Below are 26812 nucleotides of genomic sequence, written 5' to 3'. Positions count from 1 at the left end.
CCTTTCTGTGCTATTACTGTTGCAGGTCTTTTAAGGTATCTCTCACCAGTTTTGCACATGTAGAGTCAGTTTTGCCGATTTATTTGCAAAACAGGTTAGGCTCATTCAGCTTGGATAGAAAGCATCTGAGACCATTTGTTTTCAAATCTTAACACATATTCTAAATTTGGACTTTGACTGGGCTGTTCTAAAACATTCCTCTAAACAGTTGTAGCTTTGGCTATATTTTTAGGCTCATTGACTGGCATGAAGGTGAACCTCTGCAACAGTCTGAAATGTTTGCTTGTTTGGGTTTTTCTGTTTTTACCAGGATTGCCTTGTATTTAGCTGCATCTATCCTCCCATCAACGATGACTGCCTTCCTTGTACCTGGTGAAGAAAAGCATCCGCATAGTTTGATGTGGCGTCTATCATGTTTAACAGTGACAATAGTATGTTCAGGGTTGCGTTTGCATTTTGCATGTAGACCAAATAGTTCAAACTTTAAATGGGACTTCACATGAGTTTTTTTAAACAGTGTCTTTCTTCTTGCCATGCTTCCATAATGGTCTGATTTCTGTGGTACAATGATAATATGATCTCTCCAGCTCCGTCAGAGTAACCATGTCTTTCTTGTCTGCTTCTCTGATTAATGCTCTCTTTGCCTGCGCGGTCAATTCTAAACAACACACATGTCTGGTGTTATCCCTGATCTTCATGATGCTTTTTTAACACTAATCTTATCTAACAAACATCTGAGATATTCACAGTACACCTGTATTTACATATATACTTAGCTTACGTTACATCCAACTGGGTTATATTTACTAATTATGTAACCTCTGAAGAAGGTTGGTTGCACTGGATTTTACTTATAGGTATTAGCTTGAAAATGGGCTGGGGGAGCTTTCCATTTGTTAAAACTTTTGAAAAACACATGTCCCTTCCCTTCCACTTCAAAATTATGCAAAACGTTGTGCTGATCTATCAGATACAGTTTTCATAAAATAAAAGTGGAAATTTCTGGTTTTAATGTAACAAATAAAAGAAAAAATCCAGAGGTAAGAATAATTCTACAAGCCACTGTAGATCATGTATAAGGAATCGTTGGTAATAGTAATAAAAGCTTTAAATCCTAATTTTTAAAACCAAGACATTATCTAACTGGATCAATAGGTACCTCAAATATTTGTTGTTTGCTTACGTTTGTTGCACTCCACTTGGTTGCTTTAAAACTGCTCTGAGAGGTTCCCAAAAGAAAGAATAAAATAGTTCATATATAATCACCAGGAATCCTCCCACTGAGACACAAAGTCTTAGACATTTTCCTTTGTCTACACCATCATAAACACAGAACTGCTCCTATATAGATAACCAGATTACTCAACACATTCGCATTGTTTATTGTTATCTGCCAAACCAGATCTGCTAAACCAGATCTGCTAAAAAAAGATCTAAACATAATAAATAAATTTAAAAAACAATAGAGTAACCATGAGTTTGACCCAGAAATCGACTGTTTTCCTCTGGTTTGTGGTTCATGCACTTTCACAATCTCGTACCTCAAAAACTTCTTCATCCAGCAGACGTGTTCCAAAAACAATGACCCCCTCGGTGCTGACCACAGGATTGTCCCCCCGCAGCAGATCCAAAGTTTGCACCCTCTGGCAGTCCAAGTAAAGGGTCACAGTCTTGTCGAGCACACTGTAGGCTATCCTGTGCCATCTGAAACACCACCCAGAAAGTATTTAGTTTAGTTTTAGAGGAGACTATAATGTTCTGTCTGTTCATATGAAAATAATTTTCCCAAGTTCTTTCACATATGTTGCTAAGCAAGCAGACAAGAGGACAATTTGACTATGAACCCCAGGTCAAGTAAATCGAGTAAGCTAGGTAAAAGTGGAATACAGAAACGCAATGCTACATGTAGAGGTCTGTAAAGTTTATATAATTAGCACATAAAATCAAATGAACAACTAAGATGTCAGATATAACACAGAGGATAAGGCCCTCATACTACCCACTTTCCATCTGCCATGTTGATCTTCCTGAAAATAGGATACAGTGGTGGAGTGGGCTCCCCATGCTGGTCTTCATACACAAAGACAGGGGAACGGCCCACCTCGAGACCCACCTGCTGCACCCCCTGGTCATCATACACTGAAAAAAGGAAGGACTGGGAGCCCTTTTTGGCTCTTACAGTAGCCATTAGGGAGAAATTCACAGGAAATCTGGAATCTGCAAGTGGAGGAGCAGAGAGGAGAGTTGTTAAGAAAGAAGCGCAGGGCACAGCAGGGAGCATGCATTTCATCATATGCTGCTAGGCACCTGGACAGGGATAATGATGAAACATATAAACCATGAAAGGAGAGTGTAGAAGTGGGAAGGGGGTGAGGTTCTGTCACATTTATTATCCTTTACTGACACAACAACTACATACAAAGTCTGTCCATTTTAATGTTTTCAGACACTGAAGGAAATCATTGAGAATTCCATGGCTGAAGTAGATTAAGAAGATTTTCTGTATGTTGTCATGCATAAGAAAAAAAGTCTAGACACTACCAGGGAATAGCTGTTTAGTGGGAATGCTGAGCTGGATCTTTTTGATCTTGTAAGCCAGGTCTGTCTCCTCCATGCCCCTCCTGCTGGTGCAGAACCCAGCATCCAAAGAAACCCCCTCCATGCTCTCTGACAGCCCAAGCACTCGCAAAACATCAACAGGATCAGCTGGGAATGAAAACGAGAAGAGAAAATGAACCATCTGTCCATGGTAATGGAGCAGACTGAGAAACACAGGGTTATGTTATTTTATGCTCACACACTGTGGCAAATTTAGTCTTTTGAAACAAATTAATGCATTTTAATAGTTTATGTCTTGCTTTCTGTTTGTCCCTCTATCTAACATTGCATGACAAAAATATAAAAAAAAACACTTTTAGGCTAAATGAAACCTGTAACATATACCAGCATGCTTTACTCTCATCATTTAAAAACTTAAATTTTGCCAGTGCAACAACCTGCTTTTTTGTCTGGCTCAGTTAAATACTACTTGTTACCGATCTGAGGAGCAGGATTTAGTGTGGCTGGAAGCCGGTTTTAAAGTGTGGTGCCTTTCTGCTTACTGGGAGTTGAAAAAGATGAGCTCCTCTGAGATGTGGCGGCAGGTGGCCGGGCTTCTGTGGATGTTATTATAGCGTTGGGGGTGGTACACAATCTAACCTGTAATCCTGCAGCAGTTCACCTGACAGCTGACACCTGCACAGATCATCCTGTGCCAGCCAGCAATGACACATCTGGATTCCATTTAGACTAATCTGAATTGGTTATGCCCAGGGTTATATGCTATTAACAAATGAAGAAGTGCCCTTTAACAGTTAGAAGTCATTGTTTGAAAGAAATGAAATATTTTTGCTAAAAGGCCAAATCTCTCTCTCTCTCTCTCTCTCTCTCTCTCTCTCTCTCTCTCTCTCTCTCTCTCTCTCTCTCTCTCTCTCTCTCTCTCTCTCTCTCTCTCTCTCTCTCTCTCTCTCTCTCTCTCTCTCTCTCTCTCTCATTTGCATATTTGTGCATAGAAGTAACTTGGATAAGAATAACTGTACAATGCTTTCTATGATACTATGATTTCAATCTAAACTTTTGAATCACTGAATAATTTTGTATTTTTTGCAAGCTTCACAAGTATAACAACTGTTTAGATGTCTTTCTAAGGTATCGATGATCAAATAATGTTTATTGCAGAAACCGTAGCCCCAGTAAATAAGGGCTTTCTCCAAGACAACAGCGTCCCTCCTTCCAATGAGCCTGTGCTTTATTTGCAATCCGCTGCTCATGTTATTAGATGTCTGCTGATAAAGTGCTGCCGTGAGCATTAGCCAGGATCGGGGCTTTGTGCACAGCCAGTCTCCCACCAGCTGCTACAAAGAACTGCTCAGCATTTGCATTCCGAGCATCTGAAATGAGGATCCTAAGCCCAAATTGCCTCCTGAAACTCTCACTGCTCAGAGTTTGCCTTTTATTCTCTTCGTTAATTAAACATGTGAGGAGAGTTTACTATTCCCCAGACACCACTAGGAGAAAAACACAGCATTACATTTTATGACTTTATTTATTTGCAAAGCAGACTCTGTCGTTTTTTTTACCAAACATTTTTAACTTCTCAATCATCCTCAGTTACCCCAAGTAAGAGGCTGTTAATAGATTAGGCAATGAATTACAATTATGTTTCAACATTAGAAAACACGGGGTGCAGATCTTAAAGCATTTAGGATCTGATGCGGCAAGTGTTGGATAAATATAGAGTGATAAACCATTAAAATAAAATCAATACAGAAATAGCAGAAACAAATGGCAAAAACAAAAACTAATATAGTTCGCAAAGTTTCTAACTGTGCAATGACATCCAAAATAATCCATTCAGGCAACATCAGTTTCAAGTAAGCCTTTATATTATAAATATCTATATCATGCACTCATGCACAATCAATCTATGTGGTATATTCACCCGCAAACTTTTGCCGACAGTTGAAATCAAAATCTTGCGGCCGCAGTATTGATACACAGCAATTTTTTTCTTTTTATATAAGATATTTCTGCAGGCAGTCAGCATTTTGGTGGCACTGGCAAATTTATTGACAATGAATAAAATATTTTGTGTGGGGTACTGTTTGCAGTCATGAAGCAGAGATGTGATGGGCCAAAAAAAAACATGCCAGTGCAGCAGAAAAAGAGACAGCTTGGACTTTGTCGCAGGCCTTTCAGAGATTTCCTTTAACGGTCACCTACCAGGACTAAAGTGCTAATTCAGCAATGATTAAATATTGAATGTACTTATAAATATACATGTAAGTCAGAGCAATGCTGATACTTATACATAGGAATGGACCAAGGAAATAGCTTGATCATTTTAATTGCAATGATACATTTTAATTGCAATTATAAAGCAAGTTATGCCCCGGCAAACCAAGAGCCACTGTATTTTGTTTAAATTGTTTGAAAAGAAAGTAATTTGCCACACACACCTAAATAAAAGAGTGCTTCAAATATATATACTTCCAAATTGATAACTTGGGGATTTTGACATTCGCTTTGCAAAACAAAAAGTAAAAAACAAATAAATTTAGCAAAATCATTCTAAAACATGGATATACTTTGATTAAAACCACTGAATGGTAGCGTTGCAGCCCCACTCCAGGTTCTCTTCTTAGACTGTCCTGTATTATGGTCCATTCATCGTCCTATCAACTCCAACACAATAGATTGAAAACAAGTCTGTCACTGTCTGCTTGGTCTTCATGATACTGTAATGTTTTCTAACAAACCTACCTCTGAGGCTTTCGCAGAGCATTGTGTGATCTCTTGTGCCTGTTATGGATAACAGGTGCAAAAGAAGTCCAGACTTCCCTGTTTAAATTGCATGTGTTACTGACAGGCTTCTACTAACCCCAGTGGAACAAGAGGAATAGCGAACAGGTTTGTACCCGTTCAACAGCAGATGATCTCACTGGGATGGTGAAAGAAAAAAAGGTTCTGCAAGGTGTTTTAACATAGGAGATATGTCATTATTTCTGTTTGTGATTGACTCCAAATCAGAGCCTTGATAATCATACATAGAATCACTATTCTCATCTATTTTAATATTTTTATTTTGGACAATGGAAATCTGTTGGTGACATGTACAGACGATTCTCTCTCTCCTTCCTCTGTCATTCTATCTATGCCTCCTTCTGGCCAAAGTGACAGCAGACATTTTGCGGACCAGTTAGCTCCTGCATTTAAAACTTCCGAAAACTACACACAAAAACAACATCGCAATCCGTTTCAGGCTTGATAAATCGGGTTGCAAGTGGTAAAGGATTACATTTGCATATCCCCCTCCCATAAATTTGCATGTCTGGGTCATTGTCATATGTTTTGCATATTCATGAAGGCAAACACGTTAAAAAGTTAGCGCCTGCTGTTCCGCTGATTTTACACACGCACTCCAATTAGTGCCTCATTTGTAGGTCAGCTTTGCGGATACAAGGAGGTTTGCCTGTGGTTTTGTAAATGCAAACCTTTTTGAAGAACAGGCCCATAGAGGTTTGTGGCTGTAACAACAAAATGTGTTAAAATTCAATTAGTATAAATACTTTTGCGAGACACTGTATTACCCAATAGTTTTCGCTTCATGCATGGAAGTTTATTTTAAGATCTAATCATCTGCATTACTGTGAAAACATTTTAAATTTACTGTTTCCTCCATATTATGCATTGGGTATTGTCTTTATTTCATTCTCAGTGTTCTTAAGTATGAGTCTTTTTTAATAAACTAAAAGTTAATCGTCCTTTGCTCAAAAGCCAGAATCCAAAACATGTACTATTGACAGAGAGGAAGAAAGCTCATAAGGCACTGATGTTTGGAACATTGCTGCCTAATGATGGCCTTAAACAGAGGCAACACGGGGTTAATTATACAGAATTCACGAGAATCTGACTGCCCAGCTATAGTAGCCCCTGACAAAATTACTTTAATCCGAGCTAACGGGATTACCTATCCAGCAATGATATTACCATGCAACAGCTACATACTATGGGAAGAAACTTGTGCCATCAGAAACTGAATTTGAATTTCTCAAACTGAATTTGTATTTGTGTAATTTGAAATTAAATGCATTGGTTTGAAATGAATTTCACTTAATTGAAACTGAATGTAATGGTTTGAAACTTAATTCATTTGCTCTGAAAATGTATTTTGTTGAATTGAAAATTCCGTTTCACTATTTTTACTTTCAGTTCTAAAATTCAGTTTTTTGTGTCACACATCCGGGTCCTTGAAGCCACAGATTAATCAAACAGATTCACCGATTCACGGATGTCATTCACTATTGCTGTGTCCAAATTGAAGGGCTGCATTCTTTAAAGGACGCATTTGTTGGCCGATTATGTCATTGTGAGGCAATGAAGTCTACAGCTTCGCATGCTCCTCCAAATAGGACGGACAAATGCGTCCTTCTTTTCCCCAAATATGAAGGATGTGTAATGTGTAATCCTTCGTGGGCCACCCTATCCCATGATTCATTGCGGGTCAAAGTAAATTGTGCTAACGGAAGTAGCAAAGCCTGGAGGAGAGGGAAAAGCTGTGAACAAAGTTGGACATATTGCGCTTTCTGTGAAACAAAATGAACTTGTTTTTAGACTAGAATGTAGCTGTGTAAACCTGAAATATCTGCTCGGTTTATCAAGATTTCGCTTAATTCCACGCGTGCTCCGACGTGTTTGGAGACAACCCGCTTCTGCTGCCCTGACACCGGGCTCACAACCGGCTCGCCTCGCCAGCGCACAGCTGACCGGGGGGTTGAGGTGCGATGAAGCCCGAGAGAACAGCTGACTCCTGGCACGTTGTTTTCAAGCTCCTGCTGTGTTTCCCCAATGGATGGAAGTTAAACACAGATATAATTCAGTCAGATGATATCTAATGTTGATGTTTGGTTTTATTTTTATGCTCTACAAATAAACTGATTTAAACGTTGTTCCGAAAGTTAATATGTTAGTGTTTAAATTGTAACATTTTTACAAATAAATTTTTATATATTTTTTTTATATATGAACACAAAACTTTAACAATTTAAATGGCTGAATAATGAACAAGATTATAAAACAAGAAAATAAGCCCTTAGGGCTCAATTTGTTCAGCTTCACAGCTCTGTGCTTCACGCTTTCACTGTTGCTAGGCAACATAAATTACGCTGAGGTAAAGGCAGCGGAAACGCAGACGACATAACACCGGCCGCACCATGCTGATCTGGCATGTTTAGCTACAGGCAGCATAAGTGTTGCTGTTCGACCATCATTTGTTTACATGATTTCTTATAGATGGTCATTTGACACTATCAATGAAGGAACATTTAAAATGCACTTCAGAAATGAACAGAAGACACTGCTTCTTTCAGACATGTCCCTTTTCCACTGGCTCATGTTAGGCCACGCTGCTCCGCCCCACTCAGTCTCTATCTACTCCGTCCCACTCAGTCTCTCTCTACTCCGTACGGTATTTACTGTTTCCACTGACCCACTGGTGGCTGAAGCCCCGCCTCCACCCATCAGTGTGGTGTGCTGTGGCACTATTAACGTTACTCTGTGACATTGTCGCATTAAAAAATCTGTGTGAAACAATAAAACATAAATAAAATGCAAATAATGTTTGTATTATTGTATATGCAAGAATGTCTTACATATGTTTTTTCATGTATAAAATGATCCACTGGGATAATTATCTGGACCACAACCCAGTCAGAACTTATAAAATAAGGCTTAGGGGTTCTGATGTGAGATTGATGTGGCAGGAGAAGCAGAGAGGAGAGACGTTGCTGTCTGGAGTGGTAAAGCTCCAAAGTTTGCCTGAAGAAGTTAGAGTTTTGGACTTTATGGGGAATTTTTTGTCTCAGCCATGACAACAACAAGGACAAGGACCACAAAACCGCTGACTTTTGACCCCGGTGAAGTTAGTTTTAGATTGGATATTCTTGCTCCGCAGATTTAGCGGGGTCTTCCTCCCATTTGGTACGATGCAAGCAGTCGGAATATTGACAGCTGCTCTCTGCCTGCTCCCTTGTCCTGCAGACGCTGGTTTGCTTAAGCACCGTCAATAAATCTCCGAGCCAAACATGCTGTTCCATGGTGGTATTGTTTTATGTGTTTTGAGTGAAATGTTTGTGCATCTGAACACTTGATTTTATGTGCGATTAGCTGGTTTAGGATGATATTAAACAAACCACCCTGCCTGCGTGTAATTAAGAAAGTTGGTGTGTCCTTTTTTTCTTTAAGCCTTGTAAATGGTAAAATTATATTTCGGTTTGACCTGCTCCGGCCATTGTGGTCCTTAATATTATTGTAGTCGCTCTTGAGTTTTATTAACTTTTCCCTGCACTACCTCAGTGAAAACCATTTCATGTCTTCTGGTTCCATGGCCAGTCCGTAAACAGCAGTCTGTTCACGTCACATGTAGTCCCTACTCAGTCCCGGTCGTACCGGCTCAGAAGCAGGGACCAAAAAACTAGGTACCGGTACAGAAAAAACAGTACTGAATATGTTCTCAAAGCAAGCCAAGTGGAGTCGAGTATAGCCAAATTGAGCCAGTGGAAAAGGGCAATAGTTAGTCACAGTGACTACTTTGTCTAACATCTGTAATTAGATGTGCATGGGATCATAAGCATCCAAAACACTATTGTGTGAAAAACAAAAAGAGTGAAGGTTTGGTTGACACAGTGGACATGGAAATTAAATGTCCTCTAACCTGAAGAAAAGTCAATCTAAAACTGTTGTAGCAATATGAAAAGCTTATTAAAGACCTTTACCCTTGTAAAATACAACAGCCTATTCCACACAGCATCAAAAAGAAAAGTCCATGGTAACGAAAGACTCCCTTTAGAAGTTTGAGTACATGCAGCTATCAGTGAAAGAATGTTATCTTTTCCATTCTTACGATCCATTAATTCACCGTGACTTATATAAATTCTAGCAGCTTCTTTACCTTTCCTGCAGCATTGACTGTCTGAACAAGTTTCAATTGCATCTCATTATTCATTGTTGTAATGTCCTTACCTCCCCTCCCAAATCATATTACTTTGGAGAAAGTTGGAAGGTTGAATAAGGACAAGAGATCTAAATCTAGAATTCTACTGATAAACAAGCTGTGCATGAAGCCATAGCTCTACATGATTTAAATTTCATCGAATCTTCAGGCTGTTTTTCCAACTACATCAAATGTCATAGAACTTGGGAAAGGAGTAAATTATCTGGGTTGTTCATAGACGTCTACCAAAACAGTCACATTTAACATGCAGTCAACAGAATGATGTGAAGATGCATAAAATGTTCAACTAAAGCTGAAATGAACTTGAAGATTTTTACTGTTCCTAGGCACTCTTTTTTCCTCCCTTTCTCCTATTGTGTGTGAGAACCACAACTACTAAGACGCTTTGACAGGCAAGCTTTATTAGACAGAGAATATTTGAGCTGTCCATCTTACAGATTGAGCCATGTACCCAAGAACTGATACTAAACAGTCTTTATGTGTATATCTTGAGGCACTTTTCTCATAATGTGCTCTCTGTGATTCTAAAGCAAATGTCTCTGAAGACATTCTTTATGGCTCACACCACCTACACTGCAGGCCCTGCCTGAGAGGATCCCTCTCTTACAGAGATTGTACTACACTGTCAGAAGTGATTGCATCTGGAAACTGGTGAGGGATCTTAACAAGAAGTGAAGCCAAAAGGAAATCGGTGAACTTACATATTCCCATTGTATCTTAAGCTACACTCTGGAATGAGAGAAGGAAATTAACTGACATTTATACTTTAAATGACATGAGATGCACATATCTAAAATTAGTTATAAAAAATAAATGCTTGGATCAAAAAGAAAGAAAGACCTGCTCAGTGAAATAAAACTCTCGGTAAAAAGGGCAGCAGAAGCAGAATTTATTCAAAAAGGTTCAAGAGTGCCAAGCTCCAAAAGATGGTGATTCATAATGAAAAATTGATGAAAGATCCAGTGCAAGTGGCTGAATAAATCCGGACACATTTTCTCTCAAGCATCGAGAAGAGATAATTTAATTAGAACAGGATGTGACCCTTTGTCTGGGTCACATCTGTGTGCAGACAAGAACACTGTGAGTTAAGAGGAACTAATACATGTAACACAGATAAAAAAGAACAAACACAAACTAGAAACCTGCAAGCAGCTTTGAAGGCCCTCGCACCCCTCAGCGCAACTCGGGCTGTTGAGCGACTGCAGGAGCCTGGCATCGCCTCCTACACGCCACCGACGATGACACCGCTTCACTTCAACACGTCGCCAGTAAGTGGTACTGTGAGCAACATGTCATATGATCTTCGGTCATGCAGAGTTTCGGTTTGGCAAAAAGCATTCAAAATTTCGAGTAAATCTGACCTTCCAGAAGGACGCTGCAGTCGCTTGTTTGTTTGTGGGCGGGGCTAAAACCACATCATCAATTGACTGTGTCAAAATGTCCATCATTAACTCATGATCATGTATACTACATTTCAAGTGGATCCGATGATGTATGAGGGAGCTATAGCCCTTGAAGTGTCCTAGGGGGCGGTATTGATCCAAATTTAAATGTAATCCAATAGAGCTGTTTGGGGGCTGACAAAGATCAAGAATATTCAGTTTGGAGTGAATCGGACCTTCCATATGGAAGCTACAGTCATTTGTTTATTAGTGGGCGGGGCTAGAGTGATGTAATGTATTGACTGTGTCAACATGTCCAGCATTGATACATGATGATGTATAGGAAGTTTGAAGTGGATCCGATCAGGCATGAGGGAGCTAGAGCACTTGAAGTGTAATAGGGGGCGCCGTTGAGGTAAATTCATATGTAATCTAATAGAGCTGTTTAGGGGCTGACAAGGATCAACCATATTGAGTTTGGAGTAAATCAGACCATGCATGTGTAGAGGCAAACGTATGGCTGTGGCGTGATATCAGAATTTGCCACGCCATCATAGCCACACCCTCCAGCTAAAGCAGTCAGTACTGGCGACTGTGTAAGACCATCATGTTATCTGTTAGTTGGGACAGTTTCTCATTGATTAGGTGAAGAACATCAAACACTGATTCTGTAAAGGAAAACAGGACACTTTCTGTTGTCAGGGGCGGGGCTTCGATGATGTCAGCATCTGACAAGTGAATATTTTTCATGCCTAGAGGCAGATCAATCTCAGAAGGTTTCATTTTTCTGTGACTTTCCTTGTAGGAGCTATATCAATTTAGTGTTTTATGGCGAGAAGTCATATTTTGAGGCGTGGCCACGCCCACACGCTTTCATGTATCAAAAAGCTTTTGATAACTTTTAATCCCCAATCCCTTAAGAGTATACTGAGTGATTTTCAAGTCTCTAAGTCAAAAGCTGTAGGAGGAGTTCGCTCAGATATGCGGGCTAAAAAACGCCCAAAAGAGGGTCAAAATGGCAACTTCAATCCAAAATGGCCGACTTCTTGTTGGGTTTGGACCAATGCTCCAATAGACTTTTTTGTAGGTCGTGAGAAGGTACATATGTGTACCAAATTTCAGAATCCTCGGTCAAAGCATGGCTTGGGGCTGATTTTTTTAAGTTTTGTAGGGGGCGCTGTGGACGCATTTGGCCACGCCCACCAAATATGGCATCAGATCTCTGTTGGCGACTGGACTAGGATCAATCACATTGAATTTGGTGTAGATCAGATGATGTATGTGGAAATTAAAGCCAAACGTATGGCCATGGCGTGATGTCCAACTTCGTCGCGCCACCATGGCCACGCCCTTTTATGAAAAGTTACTGTGCTTCAAACGAAGTTAGACCCACTAGTTATCTGTCTTCCGACACACTTTCAAGTTGATTGGGTCAAGAGGGTCAGAGAGGCAACTTTCCAAGTGAAATAAGTGACTTCCTGTTCTGAGGGGGCGTGGCTTTGATGATGTCAGCATATGACCCCATAGGATTGTCGGGAACCCGAATGTTCTCCTTCATGCCAACTTTGGTGTGATTTGGAATTTTTTTGGGAAAGTTATTGGAATTTTTCACTTTCGGCGCGAATGCCAAGTTCGTGGCCCGGCCACGCCCCCTAAACATGGCCAAAAACTCAGGATTTTGATAACTTTTAATTCCCCATGCCTTAACTGCATATTGACCAAATATGAAGCCGATAGGTCAAAATCCCTAGGAGGAGTTCGTTAAAGTTCGACGTGAGTAAAAGTAGCAAATGGGCAAAAATCGGCCTTTGACCCAAAATGGCCGATTTCCTGTGCATTTTAGGGCATACCCCCAAGAGACATTTTTTCTTTGTTTGAGGAGTTCTAGCATTGTGCCAAATTTCAGATCTGTACGACTTACGGTTTGGCATATCTCACGTTTGGGGGCGTGGCTAAGTGGTTTGGCCACGCCCACTGACGACGACATTAAAGAACAAAAATTTCACGCGGGGGACAATTTTGGGTAAAATTTGGTGAGTTTTGGGATATGGCAAAGTCTCCATATTGCCCCGCCAAAAGTCCCCGGAATAATAATAATAAGAATTGGAGCGATTACAATAGGCTCTTGCAGTTTTCCTGCTCGGGCCTAATAAAATTTACAAACTGAGCACATGATCTGCATTTACTGTTTATATCTACCTCGATAAAGACAGCTGCAGGGGGAAGAATAACACTCATGTTATCTTGTTGAAACTGCTTCTGAACCCCGGTATTATTTTGTGTGATACACATAATGTTCTGTGGAGAACAAAAATCTATTGTAAAGATGAGAAATATAAAAGTAAACTTTTTGTTTTGAATTGTGAATATTACACATTTAAATGAATTGACACATTTTAGCAAAAATATAATTAAATGAACTGTATCTATCTGTGTTTATGTAGTAGATGAACATGCAATGAAAGCCATAGAAAACAGGGTCTATATTCAGTTGTGTAACTACCAGTTCCATGCCAACATCAGTTACGCTTCTGATGTTGAAGCAAGAAGATTTTGGAGGAATCTGGTTTCATGATTCATTCCAGTTCACATCAGCCCCACATTCTTCAGTTTCCACAGTTTTCCATGATCCTGTTTTTTTCACCACACGATGAGCTGACAGGCCAAAAGCTACTTGGCCCACAGAGAAAACACCTGCCTCTCAAGGCCCCGAACTGAACAGCCGCTCTTTACAAAAACCCAGAATAAAACTTCTGGACATATGAGGACTTTCTTCAACAAAAACGTGTCCTTTCTGCAAAATTTCCTTTGCATGCTCAATGTTAGAAATTAGACAAGAATTCATAGAGCTCTAAGAAGCTAAAAGGAATCCCAATTTCTCACCAATAGGAAATGTAACATAAATAAACAAGTGATCATTTTTGTACAAAGCAGATGTAAAGGTCCTGATTAATGTTTCCTTTTTTTGTAATGTCTTTCCACCCTTTCACAGAGCCAGACTTTTTTGTAGACTTTCAAGCGGTCCAGACGATCCTCTTTTGGTCTTTCTGAAATTCTTTCATTTTTTGTTGCTATTGTTGTTGTTACCAGTCAATAACAAGGAAACACTAAGATACACAGAACAAACAATGATGCAAATTAGGACAATTTAGAGCAACCAATTAACCTAACATTAGAGCTGCACAAGAAAAACATGTGATATGTGATAATATTGGTGAATGTCTCAATAAAGACATGACTTGTGATAAGTAAACAAGAAGTATAAAGCGTTATTGTAATAGCAAGCAAAGACCCAATATAAGTCCTCTATCCAGCTATGGGAAAAATAAATACATTTCATTATGTCTATATGAAAAAAAGCTTTTATGGAAAAAGTTGCTTCTGCTTTGGCATTAAAGCAACTTGCATATGGAAAATATGACATGACCACAATGCCACTTCCTTACTAATTAAAAACAAATTATGCTGCATTAAACAACTAGTGTCACAAATGTATTACAGGCATAGAGACTAAATAAATGTTACCTATTTGCATTTATTCCAGTCCAAGAAGCTCTTCACAATATGTATATTGCATACAGTGAAACTGCAATGAAGATACAATTATTAATCCAGTGTGGTATGGTGGAACAGTGGGTAATGATAGTACCTCATAACAAGAAGTTCTTGGATTCAAATCCCAGTTGGGCTAGGGTGATTGGCTGCTTCTAAATCAAATTTCAGATCAGTTCCTGAGGAAGCTATTTGTGTTTGTTAAACCATATAACTGACCTGACCTGATTCATTCAGGGAAAAGAAAAAGCTACTATACAATACTATAACTCATGAGATGAATTACACATAACAGAAAACATTTTTAAGTAGATTTTTAGTCATTCTGTCACAAGTAGATTGTCATAAGACATTATTTTCTCTCATTCCTTTTGCTGAGTTCATACTGAACTACTAGTTTCAAAAAAGGTTGTTTTGGAACCAACAAAGTGATTTTCAAAGTACCCTTAGCTGAACATTTGTCAATGGAGGTAGATGAACAACTAACAGAAGAGAACTGGAATTATGACTTGTAAAGTCAGAGTTTGTAACCAATCTCAACATTACAAGTCAATATGGCTGCTTTGTGCATCAAATATGGCAATAACTGCGGAAATAAACGAATTATTTACCTTTTTTGTGACTAGCCTTATCTAACAGCAAGAGGGCTGCCATTTAATTAATCCAGTCACAGACAAACTAAAAAACATCTGTAACTAAAAATCGAACAATAGGTTTTTATGCAATGAAATATGCGTTGTGTCTACAGTCCTTTATCGCTAATTCTCACTGACTTGCAACACAAACAATGTTGGGTTAGATTTCCTTCTCAGATCCGAGTCCTGACTTCTGAGGCAAATGGTACACAACATATTTCATGAAGGCAAGACTTTCCCTTTTGCTCATCAGCTTCTTTTTGTCAGCATGATTAGGTAGAAAGACTAGGCTGTAAATGAGTGGAAAAGCAGCCAAAAAAAAAAAAAAAGCTTTAAAGGCTTTTTACCAAGCCTGGCAAATTTTAAACACAACTTTAAAAGATTACAAGAAAGTTTGGTTCTTTGGAAAAAAATATCCAAAATTGTATTTATAATTTTGCCCACAATGTTGAAAGAAGTCTTACTAATTTAACCTCAACAGTGATGCACACTGGGTTTATGAACTTGGATAAAAATACAGATGGCATGAAGGGACACTGCAAAGGGGAGAGATCCTCTGATGTCTGTTCATTGCAATTCTACAGGAAGCATCTCCAACTAGTCCCAATGAAAGCTGCTTGGAGCCTTCAGTGATCAGAAGCTCAGAGCTGTAGAACCCTGAAGGGTAGAAAATTTCTGGAAGCCAGATGTGCGTGGAATACTATAGATTGCAGTCTGGCGCCACAACGTGTTTAAGCATCACTTCTGCATATTAAAGACTTGGGGGGGTTCCAAATAGCTCATCCAAATAGCTCATCAAGTCTCATAAGAAGTTTGATGTGACTTCTAGCAAGCCACAGAGTTCGTCATATCTGACACTTCTGATGTGATGTTTCCATGGAATAATACAGGCACACAACATGGTACTAGAGCTCTAAACCTGGTTTAAAATCCCCGTTTTCTGTGTTTGAATAGTGCCACATTAAGCTGACTGTATCATTTATTATCATTTGCCCTTAATTTGTTCTTGGATTAAAGGATAAAAACAGTCTTGTACAGTTGTATCCTTTTGGGAGTTGGATGCAGGATTGCCAAGAAGACAGGATCAAACAGGACACAGTGGAAGGCCTGTATGCACTGTTTCTCCTTATAAAAATAAAAACAAACTCTCCCGATTCCAAGACTTTGAATGGAGCGGAAAAAGAAAACCTAACACAAATGTGTTAAAGCAAAAGAGCAGAGGATTATGTCTGAAGTGCATGTCTGCAAGAATGTCTCACTTCCTGTCTGTAAACATGACTACAAAGTCTTCTCTCATCTGTCTCAAACACACACAGAAGGCATATGGGAAAGCATTCTTCGACTGTAATACACACATGTTGATGCCGAACATTCAAGGACTAAGGGACACAACATATTATCAACTGGAAGCACAAAAGTAAGGCCACAATATCAGCACAGCCACATGTGGTGTGCGCTTTGAAATCATCTCAGTCTCTGAATGCACCAAACCCTCATTAGCTGTGGACACAGCAGCCACTGTGCCACTTGAATGTGATTAGGTCAGCTGGCTCATTTCCTCGTTCCATCACTTCATTTCTGCCAGTGAACAACAAAATCCTTCCAGACATAAACCAGGTTTTAACCATTAATAAAAATAAAACATCTTTAAATGATAACGATCCCTGCTGTTGAGACACATCGCTCTATCAGGGGTCTCTTAACAACAGCACCTGGAAAGGAATTGGTCTGCACCTGTTATAAGTAAACATCAACAGCCATAGGCCACAAGAGTGGCAAACAGCAGTGAGCCACATAACAGAAGCTGGTAAATGTGTTTTAAAGTGCAGCATGATGCAGGGATGGAGGCAGACACAGGCGTGTTTCCTTGCAGGTGCATTGCAGAAAAAAATAGACTACTCAATCTGTTTTCACACACAATGAAACTAGATGTACAAGAAACATGTCAACTTCAGGCTGACAGAATAATTAGGACTATGGCAGTTAAGGGTGTTATTGCTGAGTGCTTGAAGATAAGACCTTTGCAAGGAAGGGATACATTAAACAGATCCATGACAGGAATGTTAATCTACTCCGTTGCTTGCAGTGTTGAGTCATTCACCTCGTTCTCAGACTGACGTTAAACTTTTTCACGGTAAACTGACGCCGGTCACAGGCAAACTCCAACATGACATCACAGCCTGCAGCCCACGAAACATGACCCGACGCGGAAAGGGCTCATTTAAATTCAAGCCTAAGAAATGATGTTACATTAAAATGCAAATATGGCAGCACAAGCTCGTTTAATCACAATATGTTCGTTAACCCGACAATTTTGAACGGTATTAGTTATTTGTTCTAGGAACCTTTGAAAGAATTATGAGACAAACATATTTAATACCACCCTAAATCAACTCTGCAGAACAAGCAGCAGCCTCCAAAATGTTGCAACCTCAAATAATAGAAATCAGCTTTGCATATCAACTAAAAAGTTAAACTTAAAAGAAAAGGTGAAGATTATGCTTTTGGGCTTAAACCTATGCTTCATTGCAAAGTGAGGCAAAGAGATGCCTACAATAAGTCAATGAAAACTTGGATACCTTGGAGAGACGGTGCATCATTCAAGACAGGAACCGAAGGAACTTTCTATGACAGTTTTAAATCTTTCATCTGAATAGGCGCAATTGTCATGCCACAATACGTGGTTGATACTTTACCAGTTTGAGCCGTTGTTAGATGAAGTATGATAAAAATAAATAGCGATATTCTTCTGCGCGATCTGCTCCTTATGAAGTGATCCATCCTTTAGAGTGACGACCCTGTCTACCTCCGCGTCCAGAACTTTTCAGGCTGCTGCAGAACTTCTGGGTTTTCTTTAACTAGGCAGCCATGCGTGGAGGGGAAAGACGCTCAGTATTTCCACTTCTTTGATTGTTGGAGATTTGTTGTGATGGGTTTTCTCTGTTTCCCGGTGTCCCCCCTCGTCCCCTCTCATCATCACTCCCATACTCCTCTCTCCACCTCTTCCCCTCCCACAGGACGCACGGATGAGCGGCGCGCCGGCAGAAACCCCCTCTAATCAGGCTTATTCAGTAAAGTAATGTAATATATCTTTTTGTCATTACCGTCAGATGGGGCGTACAGGTGCATATAAAAAATTAGAATATCGTCAAAGTTTTTTTTTACTTTAGCGACTCAGTAAAAAAAGTGTACAGTACAGACCAAAAGTTTGGACACACCTTCTCATTCAAAGAGTTTTCTTTATTTTTATGACTATGAATATTGTAGCTTCACACTGAAGGCATCAAAACTATGAATTAACACGTGTGGAATTATATACTGAACAAAAAAGTGTGAAACAACTGAAAATATGTCTTATATTCTAGGTTCTTCAATGTAGCCACCTTTTGCTTTGATTACTGCTCCACACACTCTTGGCATTCTGTTGATGAGCTTCAAGAGGTAGTCACCTGAAATGGTTTTCCAACAGTCTTGAAGGAGTTCCCAGAGATGCTAAGCACTTGTTGGCCCTTTTGCCTTCACTCTGCGGTCCAGCTCACCCCAAACCATCTCGATTGGGTTCAGGTCCGGTGACTGTGGAGGCCAGGTCATCTGGCGCAGCACCCCATCCCTCTCCTTCTTGGTCAAATAGCCCTTACACAGCCTGGAGGTGTGTTTGGGGTCATTGTCCTGTTGAAAAATAAATGATGGTCCAACTAAACGCAAACCGGATGGAATAGCATGCCGCTTCAAGATGCTGTGGTAGCCATACTGGTTCAGTATGCCTTAAATTTTTAATAAATCCCCAAAAGTGTCACCAGCAAAGCACCCCCACACCATCACACCTCCTCCTCCATGCTTCACGGTGGGAACCAGGCATGTAGAGTCCATCCGTTCACCTCTTCTTTGCCGCACAAAGACACGGTGGTTGGAACCAAAGATCTTAAACTTGGACTCATCAGACCAAAGCACAGATTTCCACTGGTCTAATGTCCATTCCTTGTGTTCTTTAGCCCAAACAAGTCTCTTCTGCTTGTTGCCTGTCCTCAGCAGTGGTTTCCTAGCAGCTATTTTACCATGAAGGCCTGATTCACACAGTCTCCTCTTAACAGTTGTTCTAGAGATGTGTCTGCTGCTAGAACTCTGTGTGGCATTGACCTGTTCTTTAATCTGAGCTGCTGTTAACCTGCGATTTCTAAGGCTGGTGACTCGGATGAACTTATCGTCCGCAACAGAGGTGACTCTTGGTCTTCCATTCCTGGGGCAGTCCTCATGTGAGCCAGTTTCTTTCGTTTTTCTTTACTTAGCTGCTTTTTTCTTGCCATAATACAAATTCTAACATTCTATTCAGTATGACTATCAGCTGTGTACTGTATCCACTTCCTGCACAACACAGCTGATGGTCCCAACTCCATTTATAAGGCTTGAAATCCCACTTATTAAACCTGACAGGGCACTTCTGTGAAGTGAAAACCATTTCTGGTGACTACCTCTTGAAGCTCATCAACAGAATGCCAAGAGTGTGCGGAGCAGTAATCAAAGCAAAAGGTGGCTACTTTGAAGAACCTAGAATATAAGACATATTTTCAGTTGTTTCACACTTTTTTTTTCAGTATATAATTCCACATGTGTTAATTCATAGTTTTGATGCCTTCAGTGTGAAGCTACAATATTCATAGTCATGAAAATAAAGACAACTCTTTGAATGAGAAGGTGTGTCCAAACTTTTGGTCTGTACTGTAGATATATTCAAAACATAATGATATATGTCAAGCGAAAATCACTATCTCAGAAAACCACAGAGTGCTCTATTCCAAAGTGATATGTGAAAATCTCTTGGAGGTTTTTATTAAATGTGTAAAACCTCAAAATGGCTACTTTCATCCAAACTGCCAGAATTGCTGTCAGGTTTAGGTTATACGTTCAGGATATTTTTGCACAATCTTTATAGCTCTACATGTGTAGCAATTTTAGAAAACAGAATAGAAGAAAAACATTTAGTAGAAAAAGGTGCCAAGCAACTAGAATACAGGTCCTTCTCAAAATATTAGCATATTGTGATAAAGTTCATTATTTTCCATAATGTCATGATGAAAATTTAACATTCATATATTTTAGATTCATTGCACACTAACTGAAATATTTCAGGTCTTTTATTGTCTTAATACGGATGATTTTGGCATACAGCTCATGAAAACCCAAAATTCCTATCTCACAAAATTAGCATATCATTAAAAGGGTCTCTAAACGAGCTATGAACCTAATCATCTGAATCTACGAGTTAACTCTAAACACCTGCAAAAGATTCCTGAGGCCTTTAAAACTCCCAGCCTGGTTCATCACTCAAAACCCCAATCATGGGTAAGACTGCCGACCCGACCTGACTGTTGTCCAGAAGGCCACTATTGACACCCTCAAGCAAGACGGTAAGACACAGAAAGAAATTTCTGAACGAGTGCTGTATCAAGGCACCTCAGTGGGAAGTCTGCGGGAAGGAAAAAGTGTGGCAGAAAACGCTGCACAACGAGAAGAGGTGACCGGACCCTGAGGAAGATTGTGGAGAAGGGCCGATTCCAGACCTTGGGGGACCTGCGGAAGCATTGGACTGAGTCTGGAGTAGAAACATCCAGAGCCACCGTGCACAGGCGTGTGCAGGAAATGGGCTACAGGTGCCGCATTCCCCAGGTCAAGCCACTTTTGAACCAGAAACAGTGGCAGAAGCGCCTGACCTGGGCTACAGAGAAGCAGCACTGGACTGTTGCTCAGTGGTCCAAAGTACTTTTTTCGGATGAAAGCAAATTCTGCATGTCATTCGGAAATCAAGGTGCCAGAGTCTGGAGGAAGACTGGGGAGAAGGAAATGCCAGAAGTCTAGTGTCAAGTACCCACAGTCAGTGATGGTCTGGGGTGCCGTGTCAGCTGCTGGTTTTGGTCCACTGTGTTTTATCAAGGGCAGGGTCAATGCAGCTAGCTATCAGGAGATTTTGGAGCACTTCATGCTTCCATCTGCTGAAAAGCTTTATGGAGATGAAGATTTCATTTTTCAGCACGACCTGGCACCTGCTCACAGTGCCAAAACCACTGGTAAATGGTTTACTGACCATGGTATCACTGTGCTCAATTGGCCTGCCAACTCTCCTGACCTGAACCCCATAGAGAATCTGTGGGATATTGTGAAGAGAACGTTGAGAGACTCAAGACCCAACACTCTGGATGAGCTAAAGGCCGCTATCGAAGCATCCTGGGCCTCCATAAGACTTCAGCAGTGCCACAGGCTGATTGCCTCCATGCCACGCCGCATTGAAGCAGTCATTTCTGCAAAAGGATTCCCGACCAAGTATTGAGTGCATAACTGTACATGATTATTTGAAGGTTGACGTTTTTTGTATTAAAAACACTTTTCTTTTATTGGTCGGATGAAATATGCTAATTTTGTGAGATAGGAATTTTGGGTTTTCATGAGCTGTATGCCAAAATCATCCGTATTAAGACAATAAAAGACCTGAAATATTTCAGTTAGTGTGCAATGAATCTAAAATATATGAATGTTAAATTTTCATCATTACATTATGGAAAATAATGAACTTTATCACAATATGCTAATATTTTGAGAAGGACCTGTAACAGCTGCCTTGACAGGCTTGTGAAGAAAGGCACAATCCAAGTTGCTTGAGGTTAAGTGTGGAGTTTCCACACTCGAAGATTTAGTCAGCCAAATAACCTGCAGCCAATGATCCTGTATTCAGTGCAACCATCCACCAGGAAATTTGACAGCATTTCATGCTTCCCTCTGATGACAAGCTTTATGGAGATTTTGATTTCATTTTCCAGCAGGATGTGCCCACACTGCCAAAAGTACGAATACCTGCTTTAATGATCATAGTTTACAGCAAACTGGCCTGAGCTATACCCCATAGAGATCATATGTGTTACTGTCCAGAGGAAGATGAGCCACCATACCCACAAATGCAGACGAGCTGAAGGTTGATATTAAAGCAACCTGTGTTTCCGAACCACCTCAACAGTACCACAGACTAATGGGCTTAATACCATGCTGCACTGATGCAGTAATTCATACAAAATGGGCCCCGACAAAGTATGGAATGTATATTGTAGTGTATACGTGAACGTGCATTTTATTTATATTTTTTTATATTTTTCTTTATATTTTTGGATTAAAACCCCCATTTTACTTGGCCCTGTTGAACATATGCATTTTTTGATAACATTTTGGGTTTTCCTTAGCTGTGAGTCCGAATCCAAATTAACATAAATAAACACTGGAATCTTTGTTAGTTACATTTTGTTCATAGGGTGAGGGTCTGTAGTTAAAAAAAATTGCAATTAAATGAGAATAATGATAAGAATTATTGGGCTGGTGACAATATTCTCAGTCGACTTTATGTTATGTGTATGAGGTTACCCTTCAGCTACAGTGAAGATTAGTTTTGCTCAAGACATCGGAAGGTGGATGATGGAACCAAGCTTTACAGGTTCTTCTAAACGCTACAGCGCCCCAGCTCATGTATTAAGATGCTTTTTCTAAAAATCATTTGATCTTCACCATTGAAGAACTGTGAAGCTGGAGGCTGAATCACCTGCAGGTCAAAGGTAACTGACTGCTAAAAAGACAACCCTTGGTTACAGTCAGCTTGCCAAGTTCACCTGCATGAGAAACATCATTTAAATGTTTATCATTCTTTATCATTCAAGTGCACATGTTACACTGTGTAATGTCTCTAATCTGTTCAGTTCTACTGGCTAATAAAATTATGATTTCAATAAAATCAAAGATCAGTTGGAACTCAACTCATATTTTTACCACGATCCCCTCATTCCTAGACAAGTTAGGGAAGTTTGTGAAGAAGCACAAGCAGCTCTAAAATGTTCTAATTCCTTCAACCCTTTACATAGCAGACAAACGTACAAAGGGAATTAATATAATTGTTTTCTCTTATTGTTTTTAAATCTGGAATTTGTTGCCAACATCCCATTTAAAAAGGTTGGGACATAGTTAAGGAAATGCAGAAAAGTAACAGTGCTCTTAATGGTTCTACCACTGGATTAATTTGGGACAGGTGAGGGTGTAAACTTGGGCATAAAAGATACTTTCACAAAATAAAACATTATAAGTAAAGATTATTAGGGTCTTTGGTTATGCCTACTTCCTTTGTTTTCTCTAACTTGTGTTGTGTGGTTTAATTGTAGGTTTTGATAAGACAGTTTAGGCTTCGGGTGTATTCGTTGTGTGTTTTCGTAAGTGATTTTGTCTGGTTTTTTTTTTTTCTTTTTGTTTATTTAAAAAAAGCCCTTCCACATATTAATGATGATGTAGCTTCTGTTTAAGCACTTGTTGATTGTAGGCAGAAAACACTTTGTTGGCAAAAAGATTATTCTAAGAGGAAGATAATAAATGAATGTGTGGCTGCTCATTGGAGACGCAGAAAAAGGACTTATTGAGCACAGATGCTACAAAAATTATCTATACAGGAAATGTAATGTAAGTGAAGAGGATGATTTTTGTCTGCTGGAAACACATTTACCCCAAGATTAATTAATAGAGTAACAGTGGACATCACCAGGACTGAAATTGCAACATCTACCTGAATGCTGCTAGGATTTTCATTCATTGATCACTGTGGTGAATAACGGGCAGACTGTGCTCACCACAAAGCATTTTTAAAACTATCTTCAGGATCCCAGGCTGGTTACATTTTCCAGCACAACACTTCTTCACATCACCATATAAATCTTTACTTCATGAACCTAAATTCAACTTAGAGATTTTGAATAATTAAATAATTTGTCTTTGGTGGCTGTTATACTATGCACTGAAGCCCAGTGTTCCAGAATCAACGTTGTCAATCTTTTACAACTTTTCTCTGTGCTCTCAGCTTTGGGTCAAGGTTCACCACTCCGCCAGAGAATCGTCAATCGCTTTAAAGGAAACGTCCCTCAATGCAACTATGCAAAAAAGGTTGGTATTTACAAGTTTACAGTGTGTGTAAAAATACCTGAGATAGGGAAAATATTTAGGAACACTGGAGAAACCAGAGAGAGTGAGTTTCACTTGCCTGCCTGCAATCAGTAAGTCTATTTCATATTGAAAATGTGTTTTGCATCAGGATGAGGAGAATAAGGTAACATAACCCATCGATGGCTGAACAAATAAAATTATGGATATAGTGAGAATCGGAACAATTTTCTCTGGCAAAACTGCAACTTTTAGTGATGCCATTTTTCAAATGATTAAAATTAAAGGGTAAACAGATGAAGGGAATTAAATAAAAAAAACGAACATGTCTGTCTCAGCATATTTTCTAAACAGATGGGAGGAAAGGCTGTAGGTTCAAACCAATCTTTAAATCACCTTACCTAACCTGTAAAGCAGAAAACAAGAATCGTTTATTAGGAACACTGCAGAAATGAACAAAAAGAAATAACTTCCTAGTCCACTTAGAGTTTGATAATACCTGCCACATCTATTAAAATCTTTTTAAAAGCTTGAACCCACAGTATTTAATTCTCAATATATGTGGACTGAATTAAGCTTTCCAGAAATGTCATTGATTCTCAGACAGTTTTATTCAGTAGAGACATACTCAGAGATAACACGTAAAAACCTCTGCTAATTGGAAAATAACCAAAGATAATGTTTCTGCAGTGCAGGCAGCAACAGGCTTTTATTACAAAAATCACAGAGAGCATGACCCAAACATCAAGGTAGAGGATTAACAATCCACAGAAAGAGGAAACTGCACATCCATGAAAGTTTGCAAATACTGTTTTAATTTTTTTTTAAATTTACAGTTACAGTAATTTAGTTTCAAAATCACTAACCCACTTTTTAATGGTAAGAAAATGTCAAACATTCAAAAGATCTTAAATGGTGTCGATAAAGATAATTTTTTTCCAGATATACTAAATTATTTTTTAAGCCAGACATTTGAAAAGCACAAGTGTTGATCTGATTAAAAACACCAGAAAATAATGGAAGTGAAAGATAGAAGGGGGTCTGACAAAGGTTTTAAAATAAATAGACTGAAGTTAATCTGCTGTGTAAACACCCCTGACCTTCTACAGTGTCGACTCTCAGCACTGGTTTAGCCAGACTTAATCAGGACCACATTCCTGGCAGCTTTTAGCAGATAGTTACTAGGAGTCCAGCTGCTAATCTAACGTCTTGGTGAGAAATATTTCTAGAGCATGTGCTACATAGTTTTAGCCAACTACTGGACAGGTCCAACATTTACCACATACACCACACATACACACAAAAAATACCAACTGATGCCAGAATAAACAATCTTTTATCAATTTAAAACCATTAACAACACCCAAAATTAGGTTTTCACCACAGCAATAATGCCCAGGTTCTATTAAAATATACAGTACCAATTATTATGTGTAGTATGTTAATTATGTTTAACAAGATCATTCCAGTTTGAAGTAGCTCAATCAAGTTGCCACATACGCAAATTTCATCATCCGATGTTAATCAAGAGGTTTTGATAAATCACAATGAATAATACAAGGTAAATAGATTATGTTTGTTAAGCTGATGAAAGCATATTCATACTGATAAAAAAACACTGCCTGCCTGTCTTCAAAAGATGTTGGCAATCCTTTTATTCTGATAATCAAGTTAGCAGAAACCAACATAGGGTATTTATTTTGCTTTCATTAATACAATGTACAGGAGGAAACATCTGAGCAGTAAATCATACCGCAAATGTGTTTTGGCACGCATTCATGTTTTGTGGTTAGGAAGAAAATACTTCAAAGTTTGCAGAAAGTAAATCATCTTGACTTTCAACAAGGAAAAAAGTTTCAGCATGTGATTCTTTTTTTGTTGCATACCATTTTATTGCTTATTATTTATTGCCTTATTTTGAAAGCGAATAAATTAGCCTTTTAGTAATGTTACACATTTATCACACATGAAAAAAACTGAAATCATTACCCTTTTTCTGTCTTACAGCGGATAACATGGTGCAGATAAAAAAATGTCACTTTTCATATTCGTTAGTAGAAGTTAGCGTGGAAGTTGGAAGTGAAGTTATCAGTCATCATAACCTTCCCCTTCGGGCCCTATACTGTCGAGCTTCCTGCAGAGTAGCAGATGAGCAAAGATTAGAGACCATGAGATGGGCCTGAGTTTGCCTAGAGTTTATTCATTGCCTGGAGAGCATGCCTCGGCAAGACAACAGAGCAACCCTCAGGACAAAAAAATGCATGTAAGATTTCAAAGGAAAGATGCTACTGACGCTTTCCTTCTGCCAATAAACTGATTGATATGTCACAAAAATATATCAAAAGTCTATTTTTCTAGTGTATAAATCCGTATGAAATGATAAGTTTACCTATTCTTGCCCCATAATTCCCATAATTACACAGTAAAACAAAATTGTAATTTATTCCTACTTTTTGAGCTAAATCTTGTGAGTTATTTTGATACACTGACATTTAGAAGAGGACATATTTCTCTGTGTGGGTTGAATCTTGACACCTACTAAATGTCACTTATGTCGATCGGTTTCCTCAATGTTCGTACGTTGTTATTCAGCAAGTCTAAGACTCCAGGTCAAAATCTGTTTATTACTCTTTACATATACCTTTGGTCTAAAAACACATTAAAAAACTAGAATATGCCGTCCGGTGACATTTGGTAATAGTGTGTACAGACAGAATGCATGTGTTCGTGTTAGCCTTAAA

The 26812-nt window shown here is 39.1% G+C and overlaps 1 protein-coding gene across 1 annotated transcript in view; it reads right to left on the bottom strand.

Moving 5' to 3' along the window:
* Positions 1 to 18037, bottom strand: part of LOC124863509 (collagen alpha-1(XI) chain-like) — a 74730-nt gene extending 56693 nt beyond the window's left edge. Inside the window, exons 1-4 of the mRNA XM_047357902.1 lie at positions 17816 to 18037; positions 2542 to 2706; positions 2004 to 2217; positions 1542 to 1704 (exon numbers count right to left, since the gene is read on the bottom strand). Of these exons, the coding sequence (XP_047213858.1) occupies positions 1542 to 1704; positions 2004 to 2217; positions 2542 to 2706; positions 17816 to 17900 (627 nt within the window). The 5' untranslated portion in view covers positions 17901 to 18037. The remainder of the gene's footprint in view (positions 1 to 1541; positions 1705 to 2003; positions 2218 to 2541; positions 2707 to 17815) is intronic.
* Between the last annotated feature and the right edge of the window lie 8775 nt (positions 18038 to 26812).

Source organism: Girardinichthys multiradiatus, chromosome X (genome assembly GCF_021462225.1).
Source record: "Girardinichthys multiradiatus isolate DD_20200921_A chromosome X, DD_fGirMul_XY1, whole genome shotgun sequence".
Classification (NCBI taxonomy): domain Eukaryota; kingdom Metazoa; phylum Chordata; class Actinopteri; order Cyprinodontiformes; family Goodeidae; genus Girardinichthys; species Girardinichthys multiradiatus.
The sequence above is the reverse complement of the archived record's forward strand: the minus strand, read 5'-3'. Positions and strand labels throughout refer to the sequence as shown.